At 48.6% G+C, this 15,351-nt stretch overlaps 1 protein-coding gene across 2 annotated transcripts in view; it reads left to right on the top strand.

Annotated features, from left to right (window-relative positions):
• The first annotated feature begins 12,435 nt into the window (after positions 1-12,435).
• Positions 12,436-15,351, top strand: part of CMTM4 (CKLF like MARVEL transmembrane domain containing 4) — a 73,489-nt gene continuing 70,573 nt past the window's right edge. For both annotated transcript variants that reach the window (XR_014305846.1, XM_082711994.1), the window contains exon 1: positions 12,436-12,933. Coding sequence is in view for 1 of the 2 variants with exons in the window: in XM_082711994.1 (XP_082568120.1) it covers positions 12,748-12,933 (186 nt within the window). In the remaining variant the exon portion in view is untranslated. The remainder of the gene's footprint in view (positions 12,934-15,351) is intronic.

Genomic DNA, 15,351 nt, shown 5'->3' on the forward strand with positions numbered 1-15,351 from the left:
TGCCCCACACTGGGCAGCCTTACTCTTGACATTCTCCTTCCCACTTATAAAAGTCTAAATCTAGGTTTCCCACAGTGTGTTCTGGGCATATCATTATGGGTGGTTGAGTGGGATTGGAAGACTCAGGGTTAAACTGAACTAAACTGGGGCGCCTGGGTGGCTCAGTGGGTTAAGCCGCTGCCTTCGGCTCAGGTCATGATCTCAGGGTCCTGGGATCAAGTCCCGCATCGGGCTCTCTGCTCGGCAGGGAGCCTGCTTCTTCCTCTTTCTCTCTGCCTGCCTCTCTGCCTATTTGTGATCTCTCTGTCAAATAAATAAATAATAAAAATCTTAAAAAAATTTTTTTTTAAACTGAACTAAACGGATTTTTGTTTCGTTTTGTTTCATGTGACTGGGTAGGTGTGACTTTTCAGAAGGGCTCCAGTGTGGGCTTTTCCAGCTAGCTGTGACTATGGACATCCTCTAGGTTCCGCAGAATGTTCTTTGAGAACATTCATATGAAGGGGTTACTAAGGCTGGGCCAAGATCCCTATTTTTATGACTGTTGGAATTTAGAGTCCGGTGATATTTCTGTGTGGCCTCTTAGTTTCCTCCCTCCTGCCCCACCTACTCTTCTTCCTTCTCACCTTCCCTGAACTGGGGGAAATCAGCGTTTGTAAATTGGTGGGTTTGCCATTATAGGGACACCCCTGGGAAGTTTTGCCCCTGGGAGTAGGTTTCTCCCGACTCCCAAGGGTGGCATGGTGGCAGGCACAAAGGGCAATCCAGCAAACACCTCGATTTTCCAGGCTCCCAAGTCCTCAAGGGAGGCATCACCAAACCCAGTCTCAAACCAGCCACTCTGCCAGATGGTTCTTGCCCACGCTTGGAACCATGAGTATTTCTGGCATTGAGCTGAACCAGAACTGCTCTGCATAAAAGGAAAAACATAGCCCACGGCCCCAGCCCTGACACATGGGCTGTCAGGTAGGCTGGGGTTTTGAGTCCCGGCTCCAGAGTTGAAGAGTTGTGTAATTGCAGACAAGTGAGTCACATCATCTCTCTGAGTCTTAGCATCCTCATCTGGAAAGTGGTGAGGAGACTCCATCTCCTGCCTCATGGGGAGGGTGGATGCGTTGAGGTGAGTGCCGGGCACAGTGCCAAGTGTGCAGATGGTCCTGAAACAGAACCAGCCCTGAACTATTTGAGGGAGAGACCTCTAGTGCTTGAAATCACCACTTTCGAGATGGGGAAATAAGGCCCGGGAGGGAAGTTACACGAAAGGGAACAGAGAATCCAGGTGTCCTTGCTGCTGCCCGGCTGCCTTCCTCTACCTAAAATCTGTACGCCTGCCCGCAGCCCCCAGGGGCAGTGCTAAACACCAGGCCTGAAATACAGAGAAGCAAATTGCTAGTTGAGACCGTGAGCAAGAGAGCTATTTTAGGGCAGACAAGCTTTCGGCACACTATAAATTCCATCACCTGGGCAACTGCCTGGTTTCTTAGGCAAGACAGCGCCCCGCCATCTGCACGCGTGGGCTTCCAAATACGTGCTTGAGGTATGTGGTCTCTTGGGGCCTCCCCCTGCCTCTCCTCGGCAACCATTGCCATCTTCCAAGGAACAGTGGGCACGAGTGGGTGACACTCGAGATATTGATGCTAAGGAGGTAAACAAGAGGCTCTGCCCCTCCAGGACTGATGGTCTGGGAGCAACAGACAATGCAAGCAATGTGTCTAACACCACAGTCCGCTTCTCTGCTCAAAATAAAACCTCAAATCTTTGATGCTTTTCCTCTTCCCCACTGATGTGGCCCTAAAGTTTTGAGATGGGCAGAGCACAGTAGGTGGCTGGGGCTGGGGTGAGAAGCTGTGGTGACCCAAAGCCAGTTTCTGGAAACTGAGCAGAGTGAAGAGATTGTCCCTAGGTGGGGGCGGTGGATGGGGGAATGGCCTGGCATTTAAAAAACCTCCTCACTCTTCTCGGGGGCGTGAAGACGGCAGACCCATCGGGGGCTGTCCTAACTCCAGGTGTCAGCCCAGAGCCGGGAAGAAGGGCATCCACATGGAGTGTCAGAAACTGAGTCGGGTGACGTGAGTCTCCATGTGAGAGTTGGGGCCCAGTGTGGGGTCATGTGGTAGGAGAGCATCTGCAGGGACTGGGGTGATGGGCATTGGAAAATGGTTACATACAGGGGCATTGATCATGTAAATTAGTGTATCAAAGATAACAGCCAGGTTTCTCATCACCAGAGAAGGGAGTAACAAATAGTGGAGAAAGAGAAAATGAGAGGGGGGCCTCGGTGGCTCAGTTAAGCATCTGACTTTGGCTCAGGTCATTATCTCAGGGTCCTGGGCTTGAGTCCCCCATTGAGCTCCCTGCTCAGTGAGGCGTCTGCTTGTCCCTCTCCCTCTGCCCCTCCCCCACTCCTGTTTTCTCTCTAATAAATAAAATCTTTAAAAAAGGGAAAACTAGAATATTGGAATTAGAGATATTAGTGTGAACTCATGGTATTCAGTAATAACAGATTTGCATGTAAGCCTATAGATACAGATATACACTATACATGTGTGTATTTCCTAGCTCTTTGCACCACCAGGGACTAGGAGCAGCATCAGCCCAAGTGACCACAGCTCATGCCTAGATTTTGGTTTCCAAATACCATTCTCCAATAAACTACATTGGAGCTCCTTGGAGAAATGGCTGATTCTAGGATTGGGGCAGGGAAAGTATAAGTGAGCTTGGGAGATCTGTGCCAGAAAGTAAGAAAGAGCTAAAAGAATAGGGAGACATATCAAAACAAAAAACAAAGGACCCCATAGTCAAATCAGACACAATATGAGGGGAAAAAAAACAGATTGAAAAGGATTCTAACCCATTAAAAAATAAGAAATCATGAGTCTGTAGCTGGTATAAATTGGAAGTTTAATCAGAAACAGCATTCCATGTCTCATTCCTCATTAGTATTTCAATGTATGATTTATTCAATGGGTTGTCCATTATAATCAATATTTATTTGTGTGCTCAATGTGACTCAGGTTTGTTCATTACAAAGAGTAACTTACAGTGGATCAGGCTGGTAGACAAGCTTCATCTTACTTACTGATCAAAGTGAACGTCATTAGTAATCGGACAAACAACAATCTTGTGCCTCCCGATACGCTGTACTGAGAAGAATACAACATTGCTTCTAGGATATTTCTGCCAAAAATGTATGATCTGAATCTAATCCTGAGGAAATGTCAGAGAAACCCAAATTGCAGGACATTCCTGCAAAATTTTGGCTGTAATCTTCAAAAGTGTGAATGTCATAAAAGTCAAGACGAGTCTGAGGAACTGTTCTAGTCAGAAGGAGACTAAAGAGATAGGACGGCTATGACAGTGCATGATCCTTACTGGGATAGCTTTGGCTGTGAACACATAGGGACATTTGACAGAATGTGAATGGGATCCGAGGATTACATGGTAGTAACAGATCAGTAATAATTTCCTGCCTTTGATGGTTGTATTCTGGTAAAGGAGGACAATGTCCCTGTTTGTAGCACATACGCACTGCTAAGATAGTTGGGTGTAATGGGATATTAGGTTGGAAACTTACTTTGAAATAGTCAAGGGGGGGCGCCTGGGTGGCTCAGTGGGTTAAGCTGCTGCCTTCGGCTCAGGTCATGATCTCAGGGTCCTGGGATCGAGTCCCGCATCGGGCTCTCTGCTCAGCGGGGAGCCTGCTTCCCTCTCTCTCTCTCTCTGCCTGCCTCTCCATCTACTTGTGATTTCTCTCTGTCAAATAAATAAATAAAATCTTAAAAAAAAAAAAAAAAAAAAAAAAAAAGAAATAGTCAAGGGGGATGGGCGCCTGGGTGGCTCAGTGGGTTAAGCTGCTGCCTTCGGCTCAGGTCATGATCTCAGGGTCCTGGGATCGAGTCCCGCATCGGGCTCTCTGCTCAGCAGGGAGCCTGCTTCCTCCTCTCTCTCTCTCTCTGCCTGCCTCTCTGCCTACTTGTGATGTCTCTCTGTCAAATAAATAAAATAAAATTAAAAAAAAATAGTCAAGGGGGAAAAAGTTCTTTCTACTGACAGGCTTTTGGTTTTTTAGAGGGTTGTTTTTTTTTCTGTAATTTTGAGATTGTTTCCAAGTAAACACATTTTTTAAAAAAGATTTATTAGAGAGCACATGTGAGCCAGAGGAGGGGCAGAGGGAGAGACTTTCTAGTAGACTCTCTGCTGAGCGTGGAGCCCAATGTGGGGCTGATCCCATGACCAGAAGATCATGACCTGAGCCAAAAATCAAGAATCAGTTGCCAAACCAACTGAGCCACCCAGGCGGCCCCAAGTAAATACATTTAATTGAAACAACTTCCAGGTGCCTAGGTGGCTCAGTCGGTGAAGTGTTAGCCTTCAGCTCAGGTCATGATCCCGGGGTCCTGGGATCAAGTCCCACATCAGTCTCCCTGCTCAGCTTGGAGTCTGCTTCTCCTTCTGCCTCTCCCCACTGCTTCTGTGCTTGCTCTCTCAAATAAATAAATAAAATCTTAAAACACAACTTTCAAGTCTGCCCATGTATACAGGCTAAAGAGCAAAAACCATGTAGCATTTGTGCCTTTGACAGTAGTTCCTAAAACCACTCCATCCCCATGACTTCTTTAATAAATACATCCCTCAGCCACTACTTCATTTCCCTCCCTGCCTCCTGGACTCTGCCCTTGGCTTGTCCTACTATCATACTTTCGTGCTCACTCTGACCATTTGCCCAAGGCCTGTCCCTCCTTCTAAGACTTAGCTCAGATGCCCACAGATGCAAGCAACCTCCAGCCCCCCCTTCAAGAATCAGGCTCCCTGAACTCTTTGCATGTTTCTGGCCGTACCAGGGTTTCCCCAAATGGGTCTGGGGATCCCTAGGCATCCACAGATGTCCTCTTGGGGGCTCTGAGACCTTTTTTCTTTTAAAAGTCTCTATACATTATTTAAGGCAACAGAGTCTGCTACCCATTTGATAGAGAAGATAAGACTTTGAATTATTCATCTCTACTTTTTGTTTTCACCCCAATCTGATCTTGTCAGTCCCCTGCTTAAAGAGCTCAGTACAGCTCTGATGGCTTTCCTGAGTGCAGGGGCCTTCAGAATGTGTTCCCAACCTTCCCTGCCTGTCCGTCCCTGCCCCTGCCCTACTCAGGCCCTTTAACCCTCTCTGTCTGAACACACACTCAGACTGCTCACCTCTTTCCAAACCCCTCAGGCCTTTCTGTCACAATATGACAACAATAATGAGTGATCATTTTCTGAGTGTCTACTTTGTCTCAGACAGACTTCTAAACCCTTTTCAATTTACAGACGAGGAAACTGAGGCACACAGATGTTAACATCTCATCTGAAGTGACAAAGCCAGTGAAGATGGTCCTTTGTTCCTCAGATGGTTCCTTGCATGCTTACCACATGTCAGGCCCTGGGCCGGGCTCAGCAGACACAACAGAGATTATGATCTGGAAGGGCTGCGGATGGGTTGGTAAATACTTTGATGCAAGGGGCTGGGGAAGCCAGGGCAGGAGCCCCTGACCCTGCCTGGGGACTCAGGAAGATGTTCCTGAATGAGTTGACATCTAGCTTGAGCCCTATAGGAGACCTAGGAGTTAGCCCTCTTCATTGGTCTACTTTGAGGATTAAATGAGGTAATATATGAAAACTGGATAGAGCAATATCTGGCCCATGGAATGTAATTAAAAATGGCTCCTCCTCCTATTGGCCTCATAAAGGAATGGGCAGGGTTGCAGGTTTGGGGTGCCAGCTGGTGGGATTATGAATTATGTTTCAGCCTCATGAAATTCAGGAACCCAAGGGTGACGTCTACTAGGTAAGTGGATCTAAGTGGCTGAGCTCAGACGAGTAGTGTGGAGTTAGGGAAGGTGATGAGGCTAGTACCCTGAGAAATACTGAACTCCAGGGACCAAACCTATAAGAAGACTGAAAAGAGCAGCCAGAGAGGTAGGAAAAAAAACAGGAGAGCCTGGGGCCATATTATACCAGGCAAGGAGACTGTTTCAAGAAGACACAACTATTGGCGGGATCACATGCTGCTGAGTGAATTCCTACTTGGCCTTCAAGACCAAGGTTAGCTCCTTGAAGCTTTCCCTGCCCCCTCCTACCCCAGGCAATTGTACTGGTCTGGTAGTCCTGTAGACATTTGCATCAGCAGATTCCTGTCCCCACCTTAGGCCCAAGTATCAGATTCTTGGAGGAGGTCCTGAAAATCTACCCCTTCAATTATTCCCATGCATACCTAAATCTGTAAACCCCTCATTCTAGAGAGAAAAAGCCCGGGGTAGGATATTCATGGGCTCAGCTTAAGCCCCAAGGCCACCCTAGCCAATCTAGGGGAGAAGGGGACCATGACTTCTCATTCTTGAGTCAGGGGCTGACCTTTCCTGGGTGGGCATCACCTGGGAGATGAGAAGTGGAAATTGGAGTAGAAAGGAGCAGTGCAGAAGGAGGTGGGGGTGCTGTTGTTAGAAGCAGGGGGATGGATGCTAGGCAGACAGAAGCAAGCATGCCCACTATGGCCTCACAGTGACCACCCCCACCCCCGCTCCAGTGCTTCCGTGAGATCCTCAAGGCTGCAGCATGTGGCCCAATGGCTGGCACATGGAAGCAGGCCATTGGCAAAGGTTTGGTTTATATATGTCCCCGCCTGGCTACCACAGAGGCTCCCTGAGTTACCCAGGCTAGTTTAGTCAGCATCCGGCCTGGCATGGCCATGGGGACAGGAGGTAAGTGAAGGCAGCACCCACATTTCCTTACGGTCATACTTTCCACCTTCCCCAGAAAACCATTCTCTCCCCTCTGCCACAAGAAGGGAAGGTGGAGGGCTGCCAGGGAGAAGCAAGGCAGCTGCTGAACAGGGGAATCTTTGCCTGAATGCTCAAGTGCCCACGAAGTTTGGTGGCAGCAGGACCTTCCAACTGGCCTCCCACGGAGGGTGAGCTTTCACCGGCATCTCTGGGAAGGGGCGCAGATGGCTTGGCTTGAGTTGTCCTTGGACACAGGAACTGAAAGAATGTCAAACTGGAAAATCCCAGCAAGTACTATTTTTAGAGAAGACTTGGAGAGCATTTTTCTGGCTGAAGAGACACGTTTTTTCAGAAGCAGCAGTTAACTCCAATCCCCAAACTGCTCCCGCCTGGAATTCGCCCAGGCCCAGCCCCTCCCTCCAGGCGTGTGGGAACGAGGCTGGAGGGGTCCGGTCGGTCCTCCCATGGAGGACAAGGGGCATCTGCTTCTTTCAAACATAAAAATGGGTTGTTTATTTTTATGCCTTTGAGTCTAATCCTTCAGACATAAGGAATTTGTATGGGTACTTTTCCTTGAAAGGCCATTTACAAGTGAAAACGTTTCAAAGCAACTTGTTTGTCTTGTGATATTAATCAGAAGATTTTCTTGGGCATTTTGTTCATTTTGACATTAACACTGATAATTATTAATGCTAAACCTAATTCATCTTCCCGCTGTATACTTCATGCTTGAAATGTTCTTGTTCCTCAACACAGCCTATATTTTTGTTTGAAGGAGAAGTCTCTAGGGATCCTGCTAATTACTGAGCTTATTAAAAGTAGATTAGATCTATTGCTTAATTGAAGTTACTGGAAAAGCTACCCGCACCTTCAGCACTGACAGAGATGCACGAGGGAGAGGCCTCAGGAAGAAATGAAGTGAAATATGAACCCCCTTTTGCCTCAGCAACACCAGGCACTGCCTCCAGGTATAGACCACCAGGGACCACACCATTCAGGAAGGTGTTTTGCTCCCAGTCCTTCATGGAATTAGGGATCTAAAGTCCTTGGAGGACCGATGCTCTTGAGGTTAGAACTTTCCATGAGTCCATGGAATCATTGTGTTTTTGGAGTGGGACTAGAGTGAGGAGGTCCCCCAGCCCTGGAGGTGGTTGTCCTTGGAGGGAACCAAGCTCCGGGCTAAATGAGAGGTTGAGAAACGCCTGATCAGGTGATCCAGGGTATCCTGGGATTAGCCCTTATCTAAGAATGCTTTGCTCCAAGAAAGTCTTTCAGGAGGGGTTCAGGGAGTGAGATACAAAGTCGGCATTATGATTGCCGGTAGAGTCTATGCACTGACAGCAATTAATAAAGTAACATCTGGTTTATCCATCAGGCTTTTGAGTCTTGTTGCCTTGTCTCAGCCCTGGATATGTGGACTAGACCCTGAAACCAAGGAACCTGGCAGAAGGCTGCTCACTTCTCTGTCATTATCATCCTCATTTTGATCTCAGCACTGACAGACACTTGAAGGCACAGCTACAGCCACAGACTCAAGATATATTACAATTTAAAACTGAGGAAGACACTGTAATGCCAGGTTGTACCTACCATTACGATGTGGGATTCCTAACAACATCCTTTGGAAGTCTGTTTAACTTCTGCTAAAAACCAGAAGTAAAAATTTTGAGTCTGTCCCTAGAACTAAAAATAAACCTAGGCTATTGTCCAGGAACAGGGAACAGTTAATACGTGCTGGAGGAGACTCTAATCTCACTTCCGTTCTATCCTTCTCCCTCGGTGAAGTCAGAGTTCTAACAGTCAGGCCTCCCCAGGTCACTGTCTCATTTGAACACTCTTCTGTTCAGAGTCCACCCTGCCACACAGCCCACAAGGGGTCTGTAGGGACCGACCAGAGGCTTGCTTCCAGCTTCAGGTCTTGTCCGCCATCCTCCTCCCTTTGAATTCTGTGTTTGAGCCTCTTCATGGTGCCTTGCTTTCGCTTGTCTCTGGGCCTTTGCACATCTCGTTCCCTCTGCCTGGAACACACTTCCTTCAACCCTTATCATCTCTTTGCTTCGCTAACTGCTCTTCACATTTCAAATCTCAGCCAAAATTCTGATCCCAAGACTCAATTAAATCCTTGCTGGAAATTCCCATAGCACCATGAACAACACTCAGCACATGCTCTGTTAGACTTACCGGCTTCCAGTGCTTACCCTCCATGCCTGTGCTGGGTGGGGGGACTGTGTTGGCCTTGCTCACCATGGACTCTCAAGTTCCTTTATTAAAAAAAATTTTTTTTTAAATATTTTATTTATTTATTTGACAGAGAGAGATCACAAGTAGGCAGAGAGGCAGGCAGAGAGAGAGAGGAGGAAGCAGGCTCCCTGCTGAGCAGAGAGCCCGATGTGAGACTCGATCCCAGGACCCTGAGATCATGACCTGAGCTGAAGGCAGTGGCTTAACCCACTGAACCACCCAGGCGCCCTAAAAATTCTTTTAAACTTAGCTTTTCTTCTTAGAAATTTAAACATATTTAAATATTTTATTTTTTAAAGTAATCTCTACACCCAACATGGGGCTCGGACTCATGACCCCAGGATCAAGAGTCACATGCTCTGCTGACTAAACCAGCCAGGACACCCAGCTTAGTTTTTATTTTTGTTGTATGTGCACCAAGTTGAGAGTATCAGATAGTTCTACAAGGCCTGGAACCCTCATTAAATTTCCTTTTCCCCATAGGCAACACTTTGAAACTTTTAACTGATTGTTTTTGTACTTATCTTTATATTTTTAATTAGCATGCCTATACTGCTACCTCTTGATTTTTCAGTTTTAAGCATCTACTGATCTCTCATGATAGATGATGAGTATTTCAATCTCTCGCATACCCTCTGCTTCTCCCTATCATACCTGCACACATCCTGTTCCTCTTTCCTTGCTTTCTGCTCCAGTTACTTATTTCTGGTTAGATCAGCATTCATTGTTTAAATTATTATATTTATGCAAATATTATTGAGCCTTGAGATTTACCATACTTGTTTTCTATGCATCATTTTATTTCCCTTGCAGTTAATAAATATATATGAATATTTGCCTCATTCTCTATGCATTTATCCATAACTTATCTCAAGATCTTCTCAAAACTATGTATCTCTCTTTCTGTACACTCAACACATTAATTTCATCTTGAGGAGGTCTCTTAGAGCCTCTGGCTGCTCCAGTCTGGGCTGGTTGATTTCCTGCCCTTTTGCACTGGAGTCTCTGCCCGCCTCTCCCTGGGCTCTTCACCGCCTCTCTCTAGACAGCATCCACCTTTTCCTGCATTCCACGTCCTTTGTTTCCTTGGTTTAAATCCTAATTCTGGTGGAGTCCTCCAGCAGCCTCCTGAGAAAAGGACAAAGGGTGCCTTGCCTGTTTGAAAGAGACATCAACTTTTGTACCTGATTGATCCTCCAGACAGAACCAGATTTCAAGGTGGGGATCATTTCCCTCAGGATGTGGGAGGGTTTGCTTCATTTCCTTGTAGCTCCCAAAGTTGCTGTAGAAAAGTCTGATGCCTTTCTGATTCGCAGTCCTTTATAGTGAAACCTGCTGTGTTCCTCTCTGTAACCTTGAGAATCTTCTCCTTGACAGTCCCATGGGCCTGGGTGCAAGTCCATGTACATTCACTGTCCTGGGCAATGTCCAAAACTCATATGCTTTGGTTCTGGAAAATGTTATTGAATTATTATGGTTTCTTCCCTCCATTTCCTTGGTTTTAGCTTTATGGAAGCCTTACTCTTCTATTATTCTCTTGGACTATTTCTCTAATTTTCTTTTCTCTCATTTCCCATTTCTTTGACTTTCAGCTCTACTTCCCATACGACTTCCTTTCAATTCTTCCATTAAACTTTTTTTTTTTTTTTTTTTTTTTTTGCTTTCATATTATTTAGCATCCAAGTCGATACACATAGACACACACAGATACATAGTTTTCAGTAGGGTACTCCTGCCCTTCACTGTGCCTAGTGATCAACTCCTACATGGGCTTGGTGCTGCCGGTTCCGGAGCCCTCTGTCCTGTGATATAACCCAGGTTGTAACTCAGCTTTTTCCTGTGCCAGTTTAGGGTTTAGCTTTCTTAGATCTGCTCAGTCAGTTATTACTTGCCCATTTGCTATTCTGTTTCCAACACTTTGTTGCCCTTGTCTCCCATGCCCATTCTTTGTCCCAGTGTTTTTGTTTTGTTTTGTTTTGTTTTAAGATTTTATTTATTTATTTGACAGAGACACAGTGAGAGAGGGAACACAAGCAGGGGGAGTGGAAGAGGGAGAAGCAGGCTTCCAGCCAACCAGGGAGCCTGATGTGGGCTCAATCCCAGGATGCTGGGATCATGACCTGAGTCCAAGGCAGACGCTTAAAGATCTAGCCACCCAGGCGCCCCAACCCAGTGGTTTCATGCTAAAAATAAATAAATATATAAATAAATCCCTCATCACTGTCATTTTACTGGGTTTTGGGGAGACAACAGAGGCCAAAGCCTACATCCAACCCATCATCTTTACTGGCAGTCTATTTCCAGATCCTAGTATATTTCTTAGCACACAGTAAGTGCCCAATACAGATTTCTTGGTTGAATAGAGTATTAGAGATATTGGTTTTCCCTTCTTTGGTAACCTGAAGGTGAAAGCCCTTTAAATGGAGATCTTTTTAGTTATGATGTTTACTGCACCTCAGCTTGGAGCTCACCAGGCTATCTACATTATATCTGAGGCAACATTAGTGAAATGTTGGTACTTGGGTTCCGCTCACCACGGAATTGTGTCGCTGGAGACAAGCTACTACCACTCCTGAGCTTTAGTCTGCCCTTCTGAAAAATGGGAACAATAATACCTTCTTCAATTATCTTGCTCAGTGCCTAGAGTGCGTAAGAGTTCAGTACCAAAGCGACAATTCTTAGAAAGTCAGTGTTTTACTTAAGCTTAAAATTAGCCTTCACACTTGAATTGCAAATTGGTCCCTAATTAATGCCCGTCAGAGCAAAAATCTGTACTCAACCTGACTTGACGATTAGAAAGAGATTGCAAAATCTTTTCAGCAGAGAAGCAACTAACGTTGCTTACGGAGGGTCTACAATGTGCTAGCGCCCCTCCACGGTCAGGCCGGTGGATCCAGAACTTACATCGGGAGTTACAAATATTTATCGTGTCTGTTCTGCAGACCTTGTGCTGAGCGACCCCTCATTCATTCTTTCACTCCCGCTGCACTCTGTCTGGCTTCAGTTCTGGTTTGTCGCAAGGCTCCCAGGGAGGGGATCCAGACCCTTAGCTTCCCTCTGACCCTACCCACCCGGGACCAAGCACCGCTCGCAGCAGGGGTCGCATAGCACGTCTTGGTCTTCACCGGGAAGTCTCCCAGCCCACTGCAGAGGACCCCACTCTCTCCAGAAGAGAAACTAAGGCAGCGCCCTGGGAAAGCAACTCTGTGCAGTCTGGGTTCACTCTGATGCTCCCTCAGCCCTCATTCCTCTCCGCCCTCACGACCCCCTCCCTCGCTCGCGGGGATGGCAGGACTTGGAGCCGGTCCCTGCGGCCCCAGCGCACGGCAGGTGAGGGCGGGGTCTGAGGAGACGGCGCCCCGCCCCGCCCCGCCCGCCGGAGCCCCGCCCCCCGAGGCCCCCGAGGCGCGGGCCCTCGCCCCCATCTCGCCGCAGCCGCGGAGCGCCGCCGAGCGGCCGGCGGGTGGGCACTCGCTCCGCCTCCTCCCGGCCCGCCGCGCCGGCTCCCGCCTCCTTCCCTCTCCGCCTGCTCCCGCCTCCCTCCCTTTCCGCTGCCGAGGCGGCGGGAGCTGAGCCCGAGCGGACCGAGCCGCGGCTGCAGCCGGGCGGCGGGCGCAGAGGAGGCGGCGGCGGCGGGGCGGGCCGCGGGCGGTCGGGCAGGCGGCGGCGGCGATGCGGCGGCCCCGCTGAGCCCGCCAGCTCCGGGCGCCGGGGGCCGGCCGCGCGAGGCGGCCCGGGGCCGGGCGGCAGCATGCGGAGCGGCGAGGAGCTGGACGGCTTCGAGGGCGAGGCCTCGAGCACCTCCATGATCTCGGGCGCCAGCAGCCCGTACCAGCCCACCACCGAGCCGGTGAGCCAGCGCCGCGGGCTGGCCGGCCTGCGCTGCGACCCCGACTACCTGCGCGGCGCGCTCGGCTGCCTCAAGGTCGCCCAAGTGGTAGGTGCCGGGCGGGGCCCCAGGTGCGGGCGGGCGGCCTAGCTGGGCGCCTTCCCTCCCCGCTCCCGCTTCGGGGGCGCAGGCCCGGCCGGCCGCCGCCGCGCACCAGCGTCCCGGAGCCAGACTCCAGCCCTTCGCGCTCCCTCTTCCTCTCGGGGTCCTGGGCCACCCTCCCACCTTCCCTGGGGACCGTGCCCTCTCCAGCCCCGCACTTCACCTGTGCGCCTCCTACTCGAACACCTGCCCCCCTCCCGCGGGCCTACCTGTTCACTCCCGCCTTCGCCGTCGCGAGCCTTTTTCATTTTTGGGCTTCGTGGTCAACGAAGTCCAGCGCGGAGGTCATGCTGTCCCCTGAGTGACTACTGGTCACAGCAATTTGTGGCAGGTTTTCGGGGCCCGCACAACCTCTACCTCCCCTGAAGGCCCTTCTCTGTGTCTGCTTCCACCACTGGGGACTGTGGCTTGATTTCCTGCGCCGCACCTAGCCCAGTGCGAGGCATAGGGTAGACACTCAACAGATGGGTTGAATGGAGGCATGTAGCCTAGATGCAGTGGGGGGGGGGGTGCCCAGATCTGCCCCTCAGAGTCTCCACTTTATAATGGGGAGATTTGATTCCCCCTGATTAACCTAGAAGACCCAACCAGCATCCTTGAAGCCTCTGTCCCTGCTGGGTGGCTGGCATTGCCCAATTGGTGCCCAGAGTTAAATCACTCGAGGAGGGCAGCCAGTGTTGGAGGCAACAGCAACAGAACTTTCCGTCAGACTTGTCGCTCATTTCTTAGAGTTCTTATTTTCTGCTTCCAGGGTATTTAGGGCAGGGGCCTGCCAGCCCTGCTCCTCTTTTATGGTTTTGTAACAGGCCTCTCTGGGTAGTTGCTTAGCTCTCTTGTGGACAAGGCATGCTCCAGTTCAGGAAAAAAGTGTGTCCCCACCTTCCCTGTCACAGGTAGGCCTTCCTCTGAGTCCCCACAACAAAACTTTATAGCCTTCTCAGCTAGAGAAGCCATTTGCTTGGAGCTGCAATGTATGTACATTTTGTTTCTTCCAAGCCCTGGGCTTATGCTTACTTGAGTACATAGATAAACATCCCTTAGGAATAATACAAAATGTGGATACCCTTCAAGTAAAGGTCTCAGTATTTGTAAATTGCAGAATCTGAGACTGTTTTCTCTCTCTCCTGCTTTGTTCTGCTGATGGCCAGGGGATATTTTTGAAGGGCTCTAAAGAGAGACGAATGGAATAGGTTATCCCTCCCTAGAATTTTAAACTGACCTTATCCGGTCAGCTGGAATGTTCTCAGGGATATGTTGGTTCTGTAGTTAGGCACTGCTGTTAGCAAGGAGAATGGAGGAGGTGGGGGAGGGAGGAGGGTGGTGCCTTTTAAGAGGCAGCTAGCCAATGTTTGAGTACAGCCCGATGATCAGAAATGAGTAAAGAAAAGAGCAGGGCGTGAACTTGGACCCAGGTGGAAAGCAGGACCTTCTAACCTACCTTCCTTTGTTTATTCCGTGGACTTTTGAAAGTAAAGAGAAATTGCCACTAAAATGTAAAAGAATGAAAATAAGTAGTTTGTATAAAGCTCTAATTGCCTTCTCAGCGCTGGAACTTTGTCACTGAAGGCCAGAAATGGAAACTGGTGGTGTTTGTCATGGCCTTTTGGTAAGGTGCTGTTTTGTTGTAGAAATTTGCTTTTCATGTGGAAAAACGTGCGGGCCCAGTCCCTAAAACCTCACGTAATTCTGCCATTTGTCTCATGTTTGAATTTAAACGCAAGAGGATGTGTGGGTGAGTGAAAGGAAGGGACCTGCTGGAAGGCTACGGTAGCTTGAAACAGTCTCCCATGTATGTGGCTTCTCGGTCTTGATCTCAAGTCAGGGATTTTAGTGGGGACAGGGACCCTCACAAAGCTTGGAGAAATTGGCTTCTGGGTTTAAGAAGTCCTTATGAAGATATTTTAAAGATGTTACAAAGTTCAGAATCCCATCAGGAAATATGGATAAGTTTTAATTTTACATTAGAGCTTATATTATGGCTAATGTATTGTTTTGAGAAGAATCTGACTCTTTCATTTTAGTTTTCATGGACTTTTTCTTTTGTGGTTTGTGACCTTCTTGTAACCTGTAGCGATCCTTGGTACTCCTCAGTGTGGTCCACAGAACAGCCACGTTGCCAGCATCACAGAGCTTGTTGGAAATGCAGGATCAGAGAGCTTACCCGGGACCTTCTGAATCATAATCTGCAGTTTAACAGGATTCCCCCGGTGATTCACATGCACTTTCAGTTTCAGACTTTTATTTTTTAAGATTTTAAAAATTTATTTGAAAGAAAGAGTGGGAAGAGAGACAGAATGAGCAGGGGAGAGGGAGAAGCAGAAGCAGGCTCCCTGCTGAGCAGGAACCAGGTGTGGGCCTGAATCC

This window comes from Mustela nivalis (genome assembly GCF_964662115.1).
Source record: "Mustela nivalis genome assembly, chromosome: 18".
Classification (NCBI taxonomy): Eukaryota; Metazoa; Chordata; class Mammalia; order Carnivora; family Mustelidae; genus Mustela; species Mustela nivalis.